Genomic DNA, 17,440 nt, shown 5'->3' on the forward strand with positions numbered 1-17,440 from the left:
AATTTGTTTCCAGAAGTAATCAGCCTTCCTGTAGAAGTCCATGTTTGAAGCCCTGAATCTTTAATTGGTCATATTTGTGGATCTATTTCAATATTTCATAACATTGAATAGTGTTTTTTAACCTATTGAGTGGAATAAAAAAAAAATCACAGTGCACCAAGCACTGACTATAAGCATAAGTTTCTGGAACTTGAAGTGGTTTCTAAAAGAACAAACATAAATTTCTTCAAGGGTCAGGCAGCTAACAAATGAAATGAAAAGTGCATGAACCACTTAAAGGCATAAAAGCTGAAAATTTTTCTAAATAGTCTGCCAAAAATTATCCCAGGTCATCTCATATGACCTCTGATTAGAAAAAGATGGAAATCAGGCATGGCAAAAATGACTCATCTTTGCTTTTACTGTATACTCCATGTTGTGTGAAGTGGTGTTCACTTTTAAAAGAAAGAACATGTAAGAGATAAAACTAGGGTTTTGTAATTTTATTTTTGGCTTTCTGAGATGGTGTGTTCTCTAGCCTCCAGTCACTTAGTGAATTTTCACACAGTTGGCCTAGTGGATATGGAAAAGTATTGCATGCTCTATCAATCAACTGTTTTATTCTTTTATTTTTGAAAGGTGCAGGGAGAGGATACACAAGAGACTGAGTCCTTCACTTGTACATGAATATTTACATGTAACAAACTATATTATTTCTAACATTCCCTTCACTTTCTTTGTTCTCTAAGAAACAAATTTGGGAGCTTTTCTAACATTGGAAATATATCATGTCTGAGACAGATTTTAAGTAGACATGAAATAAATAGAATAAGTAGTAACGGAATAAGTCAACTAATTGGTTCATGATTGGCTAGTGTTAAGTTCCATGAATGTTTTCCTCCACTAAAAATTTAATTACTGAATTCTAACAGGACCATTTGCTATTACAGTTTGCACCAAAATTCACATGTAGAATTCTGACTGAGGTTTCTTCGAAACCTAGTTGACCATCTTATTATGCCACTGTATAGTGGTCAGGAGAGATGTGGCAAAAAAAAATGTGCATGAACATTGACAAATGAAAGTAAATATTTGGCATTGTAACTTTGTTAGGAATGATCAAAATGTGTGATGATCAACATTCTTACTTAATGAATATCTTAGACCACCCTCTATTTAGGAACAAATAGGGAATTAACAGTCTCTTAAACTGAACCCAATTTCATTTGTTTATTCACTTATCCAATCCACAGCACTCACTGAGGTTTGTAAAGCCAGTAGTGGCTGTCTAGTCAATCCATTCTTTCCTTTTTCCTGGCCAACAAACGTTTCACTCAAGTAGGTGGCCCCATTCCAGTTCCATTCTGTTAAAACAACAATGTAATTCCACCCTCCTGGTGAATGACTGGTCTAATGAAAGGGCATATAACCCAATTAACTATGGCTACATAGTTAATCTTTGCTACATTTCTGGAAGAAGTTTGTTCATTCCTAGAAGACCATACAAGAAGAGAAATCCCTGCTCTCCCTAGAAACTTCCTTGACTGGGTACCAAGGTTAGACCTAGCTGACCAATTCAAAGAATCTCAAATTTAGTGATAGACTCTAGAGAATCATGGCAACGATGAGTGTCTCATAATATCTGGACTCACTGGAAGGTGAAATAATATGCTGGATTCAGTTGAGCTCAGAAGTTGCCTGGTATCCAAACATATCTTAATGGATGTTGCTTACTTTGAATTTGTATCAGGCTACTGACAGAATAAATGTGATATTCTCTGCTGTAGTGATAAAACTGGGGTTGGGGAAGACTTAGAATCTGAATGAGTCCTTACATCCTTTTATTCATGAGCTTGGAATGAGAGAATTCAAGAGGATCACTTGAGCTCCGTAGTTTGAGAACATCCAGGGCACCATAACAAAATCGCATCATACACCACATACAGACTCAATAATACAATTGCTTTAAGAAAGATCTTAAGCTTATTTATTATTGCATCCTGTTCTCCCAATATTCAACACATATTTAGATTTTTAATAAACACCCTAAGGCACATTTAATAAATAGCCTAGGTATTATTAAGGGGATTTAATAAATGCAACAAGGCACATTATTTTTAATGTTTGGGATAAATATTGATAGCAAATTCTTTGACTAATAGCACAGTGTAGTATTTCCTTATCACTGTTAAGTATTAAAAAAGTCTTTAAATAAACACTAATGTCCACCCAGTAGATACCCATAACCATGGATAATACAAACCTTGTGTATATACTGTTTTTCCACACATACCTACAATATAAAATTTAATTTGCATGAATGTGGACTCCCTCTCTCTCTCTCTCTCTCTCTCTCTCTCTCTCTCTCTCTCTCTCTCTCTCTCTCTCCCTCCCTCCCTCCCTTCCTCCCTTCCTTCCCCTCTCTCTTTCTCTCTCTCTTTCTCTCTCTCTCTCTCCTTTCTAAGAATATCTTACTATACTTTTGCAATCTCACCTAACATGAGTTTTTTATGCTTTCTCTTTGGACTACTAAAATCGCTAGCATTACTTCTGTTATTTTGGAGGGCATTATCAGTAAAAACAAGCTCATTTGAACATTAAAATGATATTTCAAAGACTACTCTAACTAATGGATGGGGAGCCTATGCAAGCCTAGACAAAGAAATGACCCATATGCTGGCAAGGTGAATCAAGAGCATTTGAGGTTTCATCAAGCTACTCTGAATGGTACTCAAAACTTAAAAGTTCTTTATCCATGGAATTTTCCATCTAATACTTTTGGATTGTGGCTGACCATGAATAATTAAAACCAAGAAAAGTAAGACCACACACAACAAAAAAAGGTTACATCACTTTTTTCAGGTTTTATATATTTGCTTACAAATTTTTTATCAGGTTGATTTGTCATTAAGTTTGGAGTATGTATTTATTCATTCATTTGAATGAATTTCCAAAAAAAAATTGCTAAAAGCACACAAACCCCATAGCCAAGTGTGTGAACTATTGAAGAACAAACTAAGCTAGCATGCATTCCATATAATTTGTGCTCTTCTGTATTTGTGCTACCCCTGGGCAATAGTAAGTATATCTTTTGCCAAGTACTTTACAATGAATTTTAAAAGTAAATTAGCATAAATAATGAAAAAACAATTCACTGAATAATTATGAAATTTGTGGATATGTATACTCTAGATCTATTTATGATTCATCCAAGAAATATAATCTATTCTTTGGAAAGAAGATAGACAAAACATCTGAGTAACTTAGAATAAGAAAACCTAAAATGGAAGTCTATACTGAATAAAACTGGTCATTTCTGAAAATTTTTAAATATATATTTTATTTTCTCTTAGCCCTATGTAATTTGAAATATAAAAATGATTAAATGCACTGTTTTAATTTACTGGACAGGAACACAACTGAACTTAGGAATCCTGTTATTACATGTTATTCTTTATGTGTATCAATATATATCATTAAAATTCTTCCCTTTGGGTAATTAAAGTTCTATGAAAACTTAAAGACCAAGATGTCAATGATCAAACATAAAATAAAGTTACTCTTAATTTCACACATATAGAATTTTCCATGCTATTTAATTACTGTCCAATGGTGTTTTCCAGACTGCTACTGAGGTGTTGGATAATTCTTGGTGTGGTGGGTGATGTTGTATGCATTTTTGGATGTTGAACTACATGCCTGTCCTCTATTCACTTAAATTTTAGGAGTCTTCTCAAGAATGACAATTTAAAAACTATTTCTGAATACTATTCACATGCCACATAGGGGAACAACGTTGTCCCTTGCCAAAAACAATTATTCAATATAACAACAAAAAAAAAGAAGTGAACTGTGGAAACTCAAATTAAAATACATGATGCCTGGGTTCTGAGTTACCAGAAGGTAACTCTCAACTTTCAGCCAAGATCTTACAGGAACCCACAAAGGCCTCTAAACATAGTATACGAGTGGGGTGTTGGCTGCCTCCCACTTGTCTCCTGCTCAACTCAAATCCAGCCACCTTAGTTATCATACAGTCTCTGAGGTTTGACCCTCATTTGTCACAAGAGCTGGCACTTCAGACATGATACTTCCCATGCCCCAACTTTAGGAAGGACCTTCAGTACCAACTTCCAGGGAGGCCAATCATGACATCACTAAAAACAATGCAATATCCATCTGCTACTTTCCACTTTGAGGCAGTTTTTTCCACAGCATTTATATGCCATAATTTGCAATTCAATTCATCTATTTGTATGATGTTTGAACATGGTGTGTGTATGTGTGTGTGTGTGTGTGTGTGTGTGTGTGTGTGTGTGTGTGTGTGTGTGTGTGTGTTGGGGAAGTTCTGTCTTAGACACCCATTTGCTCCTCTCCTTGTCCTCAGTGTTTTGATATTTCACAAAGATGAGTGTGGATAGGAGAATATTTTCATCTATTGTTTTTAATTCAGAAAAATTTCCATCTCAGAACTCATGTTTTTCATTTGGGGAAATTTTGTATGTTAATTTTCCATACTACATCCAAGGCAAGGATTTTTCTCATTTGTATCCACTGAAATATCCACAACACTTAGCAGAGTCTGGTACCACAACATTTGTTGAAAAGAAGAATACATAACAAAATCCTAATATTTTCCCATAAATACAACAATTCTAATTTGAATTTTTATCAGTGAATCCCAGATGGCATGTATTTAGGCATCAATTATAAACTGAAGATAGAAGTTTGGTAGTGTGTTCTCCATTATTTTTGTTGTTCATTTGAGAAATATTACTTTCTACTTAATAGATATCACAGCTGAGGATTTTTCTTTGTATTAATACTAATTTACGTGATAGAAGTATACTTGATAGAACTATGCTTCTTTTGCTTTAAATAGAAAAAATATGTTGATTAGAGAGAAATTGGATTAATATTATGGAGCTTAAATTCAGAAAATTTTCAGGATCTAAACCAAGTCACATGTTGACTTGTCATTCAGTAATAGGAGGGCAAGCTTGCACTCTTGGTGTCACCAGCACCAGCCTCTGTGCAGCCACGATCATTACTGTCATAATTTCCACTGCTGTAGGAAGCATATATTGTTGTCTCAGTGTCTGCCATCACCAGAATTAACTTCTGATTGTCTCAACTTCCTTATTTTGCCATTTCATAATTCAAATTTGAGATTTGAGATTGGCTTATTCTGGATCCTGTGCACATCTTCCCTGGGGGAGGTTTGGGAGAGCAAATATCTTGTCTGTGGAGAATATTCTGATTTCCACTATAACATATTAGATAGAGAACTCCATGGTTTAGATGCTGTCCACTCAAAATACTATAATCAATGTCTTTCAAAAATTTTTAGGTAATGTTTAGTAAGCTGAAAATAAAATACCAATATCTGGACCAGGAGATTGGACTAGCGGTAGAGTGCTTGCCTAGCATTCATGAAGACCCGGATTCGATTCCTCAGTACCACCTATGTAGTAAAAGCTGGAACTGGTGCTGTGGTTCAAGTGGTAGAGCTCTATGCTTGAGAAAGCCCAAGCACAGTGCTCAGGCCCTGAGTTCAAGCCCCAGGATTGGCAAAAAATACCAATATTTGAATTAATAATTCCTCTTTGAGTACTTAGAACAGAACTATAATAATAATAGAGTGCATGCCAGGCAAGCACTCTACTACTAGGCCAAACTCCGCGGATCCTGCTTCTTCTATTTTGTTAAAGAATGTTTTGGGGTATTGACAGGTATTACACTGAATGTGTAGATAGCTTTTGGCAGTATTACCATTTTCACCAGGTTAATCTTCCCAATCCAAGAGCATGGGAAGTTTTCCCACTTCTTTAAATCTGCTTTCATTTCCTTCTTCAGGTTTCTAAAGTTTTCATCATAGAGATCCTTTACATCTTTTGTTAAGTTAATTTCTAGGTATTAAACAAATAATAACAGATGCTCTTAGGGATGTAGCCAAAAGGGAACACACCTACACTGTTGGTGGGAGTGTAACTGGTTCAATCACTCTGGAAAGCAGTATGGCAGTTCCTGAAAAGACTAAACATAGAGCTCCCTTGTAACCCAGCAATCCCATTCCTGGGTATTTACCCAAAGGATCACAAACAAGGCCACACTAAAGCTACCAGCACAACTATGTTCATCGCAGCATTATTTACCACAACTAAGATATGGAACAAACCCAGCTGCTCCTCAGTAGGTGAATGGATCAAGAAAATGTGGAATTTACACACAATGGAATTGTATGCTTCTATCAGAAAGAATGATATCACCCCCATTCATAAGGAAATGGAAAGACTTGGAAAAAGCATCTGAAGTAAGCCACACCCAAAGAAATGATTAGTATATGTCTAGGACAGTCCTAGTAGAGGTTCACTATAGCCCAACGGCTATGTACATATGACCACATAAAACAATGCCGGCTGAAATCATCTCCACAGTATGGAAACAAGAGGTTTTTTAGGGCGGAGGGAAGGGGGTTGTTTAGTTTTAGTGTACTATTTCAGTTTTGTTTTGTGTTTGTCAGTCTAGGGGCTTTAACTCAGGGCCTGGGCTCTGTCCCTGAGCCTCTTTGTGCTCAAGGCTAGTGTTCTACCTTTTGAGCCACAGGCTACTTCCGGTTTTCCATTTATGTGGTACAGAGGAATGAAACCCAGGGCTTCATGCATGCTAGACAAGCACCCTACCACTAAATCACATCCCCAGCCCTGCAATTATTTCTTTTGTCTTTCCTTTTTTTTCTTCTCTGGTTTATTCCCCAGTGTCACAGAATAAATATTAGGATCTCATATCTCTTGAAAAATTATTTTCAAAGAATTAGCTCATTGTTTCCCATTTAAAACACCTGGTCCCTGTTTTTTTTTTTTTTTCAGTTTCTCAGATGCAAGCCCCTTCAACTCTTTGCAGTGATACTTTCCTATGTGTTGGCATTTTTCTAAATCACATTGGTCTTCCATGTCTTCATTATTCTCTTTTGGACAATAGGTATTTGTTTCCATTAAAGAAAACAGGGCTTCTTTCTTTCTTTTCTCCATTTCTACCACACACAGGAATACTTTCCATGTTGTTGTATTATAAATTGGGTTAAATCAATATTCACTTGTTACATTGTTAGGAAAAAGTATCCTTTTCATAGCTCAACTATGTATTATACTGTACTTTTTCTTTATCATACTTCCTCTAATTCCCCAGTATTTATATTTGCTTGATTTTTTAAAAATTTATTTTCTTTACAGGTTAAATTGTACACACACATACTCTCCTAAATTCATATATTAAAGTCCTAATCTCTAGTATCCCAGAATGGGGCTCGTTTTTTGGAGATGGGGCATTTAAAATAATATTGAAGCTGAAATGGGATTGTTGGAGTCAGACCTAATTCAAAGTGATTATTTCTTTGTAAAACAAGAGATTATGGGCCGGGAGTTTGACCTAGTGGTAGAGGGCTTGCCTAGCATGCACGAAGACCCAGGCTCAATTCCTCAGTACCACATGCATAGAAAAAGCCAGAAATGGTGCTGTGGCTTAAGTGGCAGAGTGCTAGCCTTGAGGAAAAAGCCCAATGACAGTGCTCAGGCCCTGTGTTCAAGCCCAGGACTGGAGAGAGAGAGAGAGAGAGAGAGAGAGAGAGAGAGAGAGAGAGAGAGAGAGAGAGAGAGAGAGAGAGAGAGAGAGAGAGAGGGAGGGAGGGAGGGAGGGAGGGAGGGAGGGAGGGAGGGAGGGAGGGAGGGAGGGAGGGAGGGAGACAGAGACAGAGACAGAGAGAGACAGAGAGAGAGAGAGACAGAGACAGAGAGAGAGACAGAGAGAGAGAGACAGAGAGACAGACAGAGACAGAGAGACAGAGACAGAGAGAGGCAGAGAGACAGAGAGAGGCAGAGAGACAGAGACAGACAGAGAGACAGAGAGAGAGAGAGACAGAGCGAGAGAGACATAGAGACAGAGAGAAGGGCATTAGACCTATGAACAATACAGGGAAACTATGTTGAGGGCCTGGAAGGAAACAACCATCTGCCAGTCAAGTAGAGAAACCTCAGAACAGACCAGTCTCATTGGGCATCTCAGCCTCAGACATCACACTTCTCCAGCTTCAAGGAAAAGAGGCTCTTCTAGTTTAAGCCAATCCTTCAGTGGCATATGCCATGGCAACCCTCGAAAACTAATGTACTTTCATGACTGCCATTATCTCTTATTCAATCCCAATTTTTCATTTTTTTGGCCAATCCCAGGGCTTGAACTCAGGGTCTGGGTACCCTCAGCACCACATCTAGCTTTTTCTGTGTATGTGTAGTACAGAAGAATCAAACCTAGGGTTTCATGTGTTCTAGGCAACCACTCGACCACTAGGCCATACCTCTGCCACCATTTAAAAAAATTTTTTTTGTGCCAGTACTGGGACTTGAACTTTCATCCTAGTGTTCTTGATGGGCTTTTATTCATTCACATCTAGCACACTACCACTTGAGCTATGCCTCCACTTGTGGCTTTTTGCTGGTTAATTGGAGATAGAATCTCTTGGGTTTATCTGCCAAGGTTAGCATGAAACTGCAGTGCTCAGATATGAGCATCCTGGGTAGCTAGGATTCTAATTGTGTGACTTCAGCAAGTATTCTGAAATGTTCCTTCAAATACAAAGAATTAGTATTCAATGGTTTTGCTACTCTGATAAAAGACCCCTAACGTTGGATTGGTGGTGGAGGGAACAGGATGTCCTGTATGTTGTTAGTAGAGATTCTTTTCTTTTCTATATTTTTGTCAATTGTGGGGCTTGAACTCTGGGAGTAGGTGCTGTCCTTGAACTCTTCAGCTCAAGGCTAATAGTCTATTACTTGAGCCACATCACCACTTCCAGTTTTCTGGTGGTTAATTGGAGATAAGAGTCTCATGGACTTTTATGCCCGGGCTGAGTATGAAGTGTGATCCTCAGATCTCAGCCTCTTCAGTAGCTAAGATTACGAGCATGAGCCACCAGTTCTCAGCTTCAATCCCAATTGTTCATTGCATGAAAAATACTTAATTCAATTACTTTCAATTTTTTTTGGCATCTGTCTAGGGCTTTGTGGCTTTTTCAGGACTGCTCATCCTGTGGGTCTATGCACAGCTCCAATAACTCTTTGTCTCCACTCTGACAACATCTTTGGTTCTTCTGTTTCTTTTCCTTTGCTTTCTTGGTGGTTTTTCCCATTCTTTTTGCCAGTCCTGGGGCTTGGACACAGGGCATGGGCACTGGACCTGAGCTTCTTTTGCTCAAGGCTAGCTCTCTACCACTTGAGCGACAGCACCACTTCCAACTTTTTCTGTTTATGTGGGATTGAGGAATGGAATCCAGGGCATGTTAGGCAAGCACCTTAGGAATCCAATGCATGTTAGGCAAGCACCTTATCACTAAGCCACATTTCCAACCCTCCTTTTTTTTGTCTTTCTTAAAAAGTATTTTATTAGCATGGAATACATGTATGAGGAAGGGTCTGTTGTGACATTTTCCATACATACATAAAATGTTCACTTACCAAACCACCTCCTCATCTCACTCTCTCAAGCCCTCTCCCTGCTTCTTAAATAATGTCAATGGGTCATACATTATCAGTAGAAAAATATGCCATACGAGATGGTGTGATCCAAATACAAATACTTCAGGATGCAAGTAATTGAAGTCAGGATTTGTAATTTGTGCAAATATTCACATTCAGTACTTTAAATATAATTACTTGAATATAATTCTATAAACAATCTAAGCTCTTAGAGCATTATCAATATAAGTTGTGGCTCCTAGCTCAGATGAATTTTTTATGGATAAGTCATTGTATCTTTCATGTTATCTCTTTAGAGATAATTTTTAATCTGTGAAATAAAAACATGAGAAGGCCAGGAATTTGCCTTAGTCCAACCCTCCTTTATTTCCTGTGGTAATAGGGTATGAACTTGTGCTTGCTAGGCCAGCACTCTTATCTTGAACCACATGTCCCACCCTGCATTTTTTGCTGAGTATCTTAGAGATGAAGGCTAGTGAGCTTCAGATTCAAGCCATAGCACCTATTAATATCTACTTTCAAGTTTTAATTTCCAATGGTTATTTTTCTGTAAACATTTTTTACTTATTTAAAATATAGTAAAATTAGGTGATTATTTATTTTCTATTAAATTATATTTACATTTACTATGATATGCATATAATTATGTACAGTTTAAAGACTTATTTTAACAGTTGTAACAGGCATAACTGGTACATATGTTGAATACGTGTATGTTTGGAAATGTGCTTATAGGTAATAAACGTAGCCTTCCTTCAGAAAGATCCATAGCATTTTTGTGTTTTTTTCTGTTCATTTGAACAGCATGAAATTGGCCACAATCGGTAAAATTCACTCCCCTCTTTCCAGGTCTAAACATCACACAGACCCATGGTTTCCTCTTTAACAAACAATTAAACACACAACACCACACTGTTAGCTATAGAAATCATATTTTGTAGCAGATATCTAGGAATTTTTCATCTTGCATAACTGAGATTTAATATTCATGGATTAACAACCCTCTAATTTCCCCTCGCCTCCCACAACCACTATTGTCCGCTTTCCTTCTATGAGTTAGAAGTTTGAAGTCAGCCTATGGAACGCATTTTGGAGAACATGTCTCAAACCAATAACCCCAGCATGGAAATAATATGCATGTCATCCCAGATATAGAGCAGGCATAAATAGTGGATCACAGTCCAGGAAAGACTAGACAAAAAAAGCAAGATCCAATCTGAAAAATAACTAAAGCAAAAACTACTGGGCATGTAGCTAAAGCGATAGAATACTTACTTCATAAACACAAGATCCTGAGCTCAAACCCTAAAGCCACCAAGAATGAAATAATAATGATAACAATAGTAAGGAGAATAGTGTAGTATATATATGGCCTTTGAGGACTGATTGATTTCATTTTTTTCTTCATATTTTTATTGTAATTAATAGAAGGGTTACATTATATTCACCAGATAGAAGGTGCATTACTTCACAAGTATTGATACCCTTTCTCATGTCTTGGTCCCCATTTCCCTCCCCCCTTCCCCCGCTCATCTTGATTTGCCCCCTTCCCTATCCTATTTCAAATAAACAATTAAGCATATAAAAATATATCAGATAACAAGGTGAAATATTGTAACAATATGAGATAACCAAGGACAGCAAAAGAGATAAGAGATAACAGTACATTAAGGACAACAATCATTATATGGCTTTTGTTTCTATATCCTGAAGGTCCTTACATTTAGCATCATACTATAGGGCCTCATGTATCTAGATTTTGTTCTATTGTGAATCTGCTAGGAGAGCCCAAGGTTTCTACTGATTAGGAAAAATAGGGAAACCATTGAGTCTATGTTCCTTTGAGACTGGCTTACTTCACTTCATATGATTTTTTCTGTCTTTCCATTTACTTACAAATGGGGCGATGTCGTTCTTTCTGAATTCCATCGTGTACAAATACCACATCTTGTTGATCCACTCATCAACTGAGGGACATCTGGATTGGTTCCATATCTTTGCTATGGTAAATAGTGCTGCAATGAACATCATTGTGCTAGTGGATTTAGTATGTACTTGTTTGTGGACAATTGGGTAAATGTCAAATACTGGAATTTCTGGGTCATAGGGGAGCTCTATGTTTAGTCTTTTGAGGCACTGCCATACTGCTTTCCATAGTGGTTGAACTAGTTTGCACTCCCACCAACAGTGTAGTAGTGATCCCTCCTGGCCACATCCCCACCACCATCTGTTGTTATTAGATTTTTTGATCATTGCCATTCTAACTGGAGTGAGGTGGAATCTTAGAGTTGTATTGATTTGCATTTCTTTTATGACCAGAGATGTTGAGCATTTCTTCATGTGCCTATAGGCCATTTATTTAGCCAGTGCTGGGCTTGAGCTCAGGGCCTGAGCACTGTCCTTGGACTTTCTCAAGGCTAGAGCTCTACCACTTGAGCCTCAGCACCACTTCCGGCTTTTTTCTATGTATGTGGTACCGAGGAATAGAACCGGGGTCTTCATGCATGCTAGGCAAGCACTTTAACCACTAGGCCAAACTCCTGGCCCCCCCATTTTTATTTCTTCTTCAAAGAAGACTCTCTTTAAGTCTTTAGCCCATCTTTTAATGGGATGGTTGTTTCTTTGGAGATTAGTTTTGGAGTGATTCAATTTTTTGAGCTGTTGATACATTTTAGATATGAGGCCTTTGTCCGTTATACGGTTAGTGAAGATTTTCTCCTACTCTGTAGGCTTTCTAGTTAATTTGCTAGCTATGTCCTTTGCCATACAGAAGCTCTGCAGTTTAATGCAGTCCCACTTATCCAGCCTTTCTCTGATTTGTTGTGTTTCTTATTCCTTATTAAGAAAGTTTCGACCTGTGCCAAGGAGACCTAGTGTATCTCCTATTCCTTCTTGTACATTTTTCAGTGTGATGGCTTTTACTTCGAGGTCCTTGATCTATTTGGAGTTAACCCTGGTGCAGGGTGACAAAGAAGGATCCAACTTTAGTTTTCTGCAGGTGCCTAACCAGTTCTGCCAGCACCATTTGTTGAAGAGGCTGTCTTTCTTCCATTCTATTTCTTTGGCTCCCTTATCAAAGATTAGGTGGCCATAGGTCTGTGGTTTAATATCTGGGTCTTCAGTTCTATTCCCTTGGTCTTCAGGCCTGCTCTTGTGCCGGTACCAAGCTGTTTTGGTCACTATAGCTCTGTAACAGAGTCTAAAGTTTGGTATTAAAATTCCTCCTGTGCTGTTCTGTGATTAGTTTCTGTGATTAGCTTGTGTTTATGCATCTATGAGTGTGTGTTGGTCCCAGGGCTTCACTTCAGGTCCTGGACACTATCCCTGATGTCCTCTGCTCAAGGCTACTTGAGCCTACTATGAGCCATAGCTCCACTTCCAGTTGTTGTTGTATTTGTTGTTGGTGGTGCTGGTGGTGGTAGTAGTAGTTACTTAAAGATAAAAGTATCAAGGACTTTTCTATATAGAATAGGCATGAGCCACTACGACCCTGACAGGATAAGCTTCAAAAAAAATGAGTTTATAGTTGCAAACAAGCATTTCTGTATATATGAAATACTAAACACTTGGCTAGTGACTGTTCCATGAAATTTTTCTTCTCAATAGAGTCTATTAAATAGTAAAAATGCCATACACTTATTTACCTTGTCTTCTGTTCTTGCCAAAAACCTGTTTCTCCTTTGTGGCTCTCCTACATTACAGCATAATTTAAATCAATATGTGAAATCTTATTAAGTTTTTATAAATGATGTTCAGAAGGCAGAGGGAAGGAAGGAAAGAACAAATGAAGGAAGGAGGGAGGGAGCAGAAATGGAGAGAGGGAGGGGAGGAAAGGAGGGAGAAGAAGGAGGGAGAACAGTAAGGAAGAAGGGATAGAGGGAGAGAGAGAAAGAGAGAGGAAGTAACTATGTCATAATAACTCACCTGTAATCCTAGTTACTTAGAAAGATCATGATATTAAACCAGCCTAGGCATACATGGAAGACATATTCAAAAAATAAATGAGGGCAATGGTACATGAGTCAAACTTCTGGAATAGGTAATTAAGAGAAACACAAAGATATGTTAAAATTGAGTGATAAAATAGTTATGAGGTTAAAAGATCAAAAAGGTCAAAGAATGGTTTAGCAATTATCAAAACATACTGTACAGTTTATTCATCCAAGATTCAGTGTACCTTGCTAGCCAGAGGCTTTTAAAAGTAGTTTAAAAAAATGTACCAGGATGAAAGGACATAGAGGCAAAGGAAAATCAAGACTCATGTAGAAACACTAAGAAGAAGCTGTTGGCTAACCATCATAAGGATGGTGGATTATCTAGATTGCGGAGGTGAATCCAGTGAGATTAAATGATTAAATGCAGTAGAACTAGGAGAAATGTGATTAAAACTAAAAGACTGAGCCAGATTACAGAGACTATGAAATTCAGTTGATTTAGAAGGGTCTAAAAAGTGTGGTTTTACCTCACTCCAGTTAGAATGGCCAGGATTAAGAAAACTAATAACAATAGATGCTGGAAGGGATGTGGCCAGGAGGGATCACTACTACACTGTTGGTGGGAGTGCAAACTCGTTCAACCACTATGGAAAGTAGTATGGCAGTTCCTCAAAAGACTAAACATAGAGCTCCCCTATGACCCAGGAATTCCACTACAAGGCATTTACCCAATTGTCCAGAAACAAGGACATACTAAATCCACTAGCACAACAATGTTCATTGCAGCACTATTTACCATAGCAAAGATATGGAACCAACCTAGATGTCCCTCAGTTGATGAGTGGATCAACAAGATGTGGTATTTGTACACAATGGAATTCTATGCAGCTGTCAGAAAGAACGACATCGCCCCATTTGGTAGGAAATGGAAAGACTTAGAAAAAATCATATTAAGTGAACTAAGCCAGACTCAAAGGAACATAGACTCAATGGTTTCCCTCATTTTTTCTAATCAGTGGAAACCTTGGGTTCTCCTAGCAGAGATTTGCAATAGAGCAAAACCTTGATACATAAGGCCATATAGTATGACGCTAAATGAAAGGACCTCTAGGATATAGAAACAAAAGCCATATAATGAGTGATTGTTGTCCTTAATGTACTATGTTATCTCTCATCTCTTGCTGTCCCTTAGTTATCTCATATAGTTACAGTATCTCACTTTGTTACCTGATATATCGGATATATTTGTATTTGGTTATTTGAAATTGGATAAGGAAGGCCGGGAAAACAAAATGAGGGGTGGGGGAGGGGGGAGGGAAATGGGGACCAAGACATGTGAAAGGGTATCAATGTATGTGAATTAATGCACCTGCTATCTGGCAAATATCATGTAACCCTTCTGTTAATTACAATAAAAATATATGAAAAAAAAGTGTGGTTTTGTTGTTGTTGCTATTTGTGTGTTGGGGGATATATCCAGTACTAGGGCTTGAACTCAGGACTGAGCATTTGTTGTTCAAGGCTATTGCTCTACAACTTGAGCCACAGCTCCATTTCTGGTCAATTTTTAATCATTTTATTATTATTATTATTATTGTTACAAATATGAATTGATAATATCACAGAAAGTAAAATATGTTCTCTTACTTCCAGCTCCACAAGATAGGATTTTTAACTAGAAACTATTGTTTGACAGAACTATATCTAAACAACAACTCAATATTTGAGATAAGAGGTATGTCTTCAGTTTTCTATGCTTATTACATTTTAAGTAATAAGTTTCTCAACTATGGTAATTGTTATTAATATACACAAATATATATTTAACATTGCTTTTTTAAAAAATGTGATAAAGCCACTTGCCTGTGACTCATGCATGTTTCTGGCTTTTCATGATGTTTTTGATTCAAAGCCAGCCCTAGCAGGAAAGTCTGTGAACCCCCAATTAACTTCCACAAAGACAGAAGTGGTTCAAGAGGACCAGTGCCATATTTTAGAGAAAAGCTAAAATAGAATGTTTTGGCCCTGACTTCAAAGCCCCCATACCAGAATTAAACAAAAAACAATACACCAATTGTCTCAAACCTGCAATCAAGTGATCCTACCTTCTCAGGAGAGTAAGATGTGAGGATGGCAGTTTGAATCAAAGCTGGCAGAAAAAGACAGAGACTCTTGTCTCTACTATAAACTACTATAAAAGTGATTGTAGTTCAAATGGTAGAGTGCTAGCCTTGAGCAAAAGAAGCTCAGAGAGTTTAAGCTCCAGGACCAGAACAAAAAATAAAATTAAAAACCACAAGATAGAACCTATTTTTAAATATTCTTAAATTTCATTTTAAGAAATGTGGTGTTGAATCAGTTTACCAGCTCAGTATTATGTCTTTTCAAAATTTCAAAAAATCAGTTTTAAACATAGAAATACTACTTTCTAAGGCACATATGAACATAAATTAATATTGTGTAAACTAATGTAAACAGTATTTATAAGGTTATTTTACACATATATGTATATATACACTGATTTCTAAGAATGATTTTGAACCATTTATAAAAGTGATATATGCCCTGATCATGATATATATTACAGAACAAAACACTTGTATATTCTATATTATGAATAAAAATAATTTCATGTGTCACCAAGACAATATTTTCTATGAAAATGTCATGTGACTATCACAATGATTTTCATTTTTGTTAACAATGTAGAAAGTATTCAAGAACAAAATAAATGTTAGCTGAAGAATTAGAGAAAAGGCATTGAAGTGGATGATTAATTATTCCTTTGATTGGCATTATGTCTAACATTGACAGAAATGCATCCAGAGGGGGAAGGTTGGGATAGTAGTGCATGATAGCAATGTTTACACTGTAGGGAGAAGAAAGAAAATTTTCCTGCAGATCTACACAAGAAAAATCAGAAAATTAGTGAAAAAAATAACCATGGTAAAAAATGAATTTAAGTTCAAATTTCACCATCAGTTATACTACCACTCCTGTTAAGTGGAGATGAGAGTTTTGTGGACTTTCTTGCTGAGTCTGGCTTCCAATTGTAATCCTCAGATCTCAGCCTCCTGAATAGCTTGGATTATAGACATGAACCACTGGTGCCTTGGTGATAATGTATATCAGTAGTAACTTAAGAGACATTCTTCCTTTTACTAGATACAATATATTATTTAATTAGCCTACCAAATTATTGTTAAATGTTTGTTTTCCTCTCTCAATTTCAACACATCTATAAAAATTAACTAGTGATTAACATCTTCGGAAAAATATTTTTCAGGTCTGAGTAAGTTGACATGCTTGTCCGTTCTCCAGCTGCACCACAATGAGCTGACAGACTTCAGTGCGACTGTGAAGGAATTAACAGGAATGACAAATCTCAGGATCCTAAGTATTAATTTTTGCTTTAATATGATCATAAAAACTAAGATTCAAAATACTAATAACATGAGACCTTTTTTACTTTTTGAAGTTTGAGATTAGAAGATCAATATTTATAATATTTAGGAATTTGTAAAACATGACTAAGATTCTCTCTCTCTCTCTCTCTCTCTCTCTCTCTCTCTCTCTCTCTCTTCTCTCTCTCTCTCTCCCTCTCCCTTTCCCTCTCCCTCTCTCTGTCTTTCTTTCTCTCTCTCAGACACGAGTTTTGAAATTAAGGCACTGTACTCATTATACAGCTACTCCTCTAGCCTTTTTTCCTTAAGATTTTCTAAATAGGGATTTCCCTGCTTTTTCTCCAGACAATCCTTGAACAATGGCCTGGCTGTTATGTCTCCCTCATAGCTAGGACTGTAGCTATGAACTACCATACCCAAATTGTTCATTAAGATTTGGGGGTCTTGCTAACTTTTTCCCCAGGCTGGCTTAGAACCATGGTCCTTCTGTCTCTATCTCCCAAGTAGCTATGAGGATGGGTGGAAGTTTCCATGGCTAATCCAGGTTTATAAGACATGCTTTTGAAGAACCATAGGCAGAAATGATTATTTGTGA

At 37.1% G+C, this 17,440-nt stretch overlaps 1 protein-coding gene across 1 annotated transcript in view; it reads left to right on the forward strand.

Annotated features, from left to right (window-relative positions):
- Lrrc72 (leucine rich repeat containing 72) overlaps nucleotides 1-17,440 on the forward strand; it is a 49,535-nt gene that overhangs the window by 16,346 nt on the left and 15,749 nt on the right. Inside the window, exons 4-5 of the mRNA XM_090332722.1 lie at nucleotides 15,095-15,176; nucleotides 16,728-16,838. Coding sequence (XP_090188848.1) covers nucleotides 15,095-15,176; nucleotides 16,728-16,838 — 193 coding nt within the window. The remainder of the gene's footprint in view (nucleotides 1-15,094; nucleotides 15,177-16,727; nucleotides 16,839-17,440) is intronic.

Source organism: Megascapheus bottae, chromosome 5 (genome assembly GCF_031878675.1).
Source record: "Megascapheus bottae isolate mThoBot1 chromosome 5, mThoBot2.hap1, whole genome shotgun sequence".
Lineage (NCBI taxonomy): Eukaryota > Metazoa > Chordata > Mammalia > Rodentia > Geomyidae > Megascapheus > Megascapheus bottae.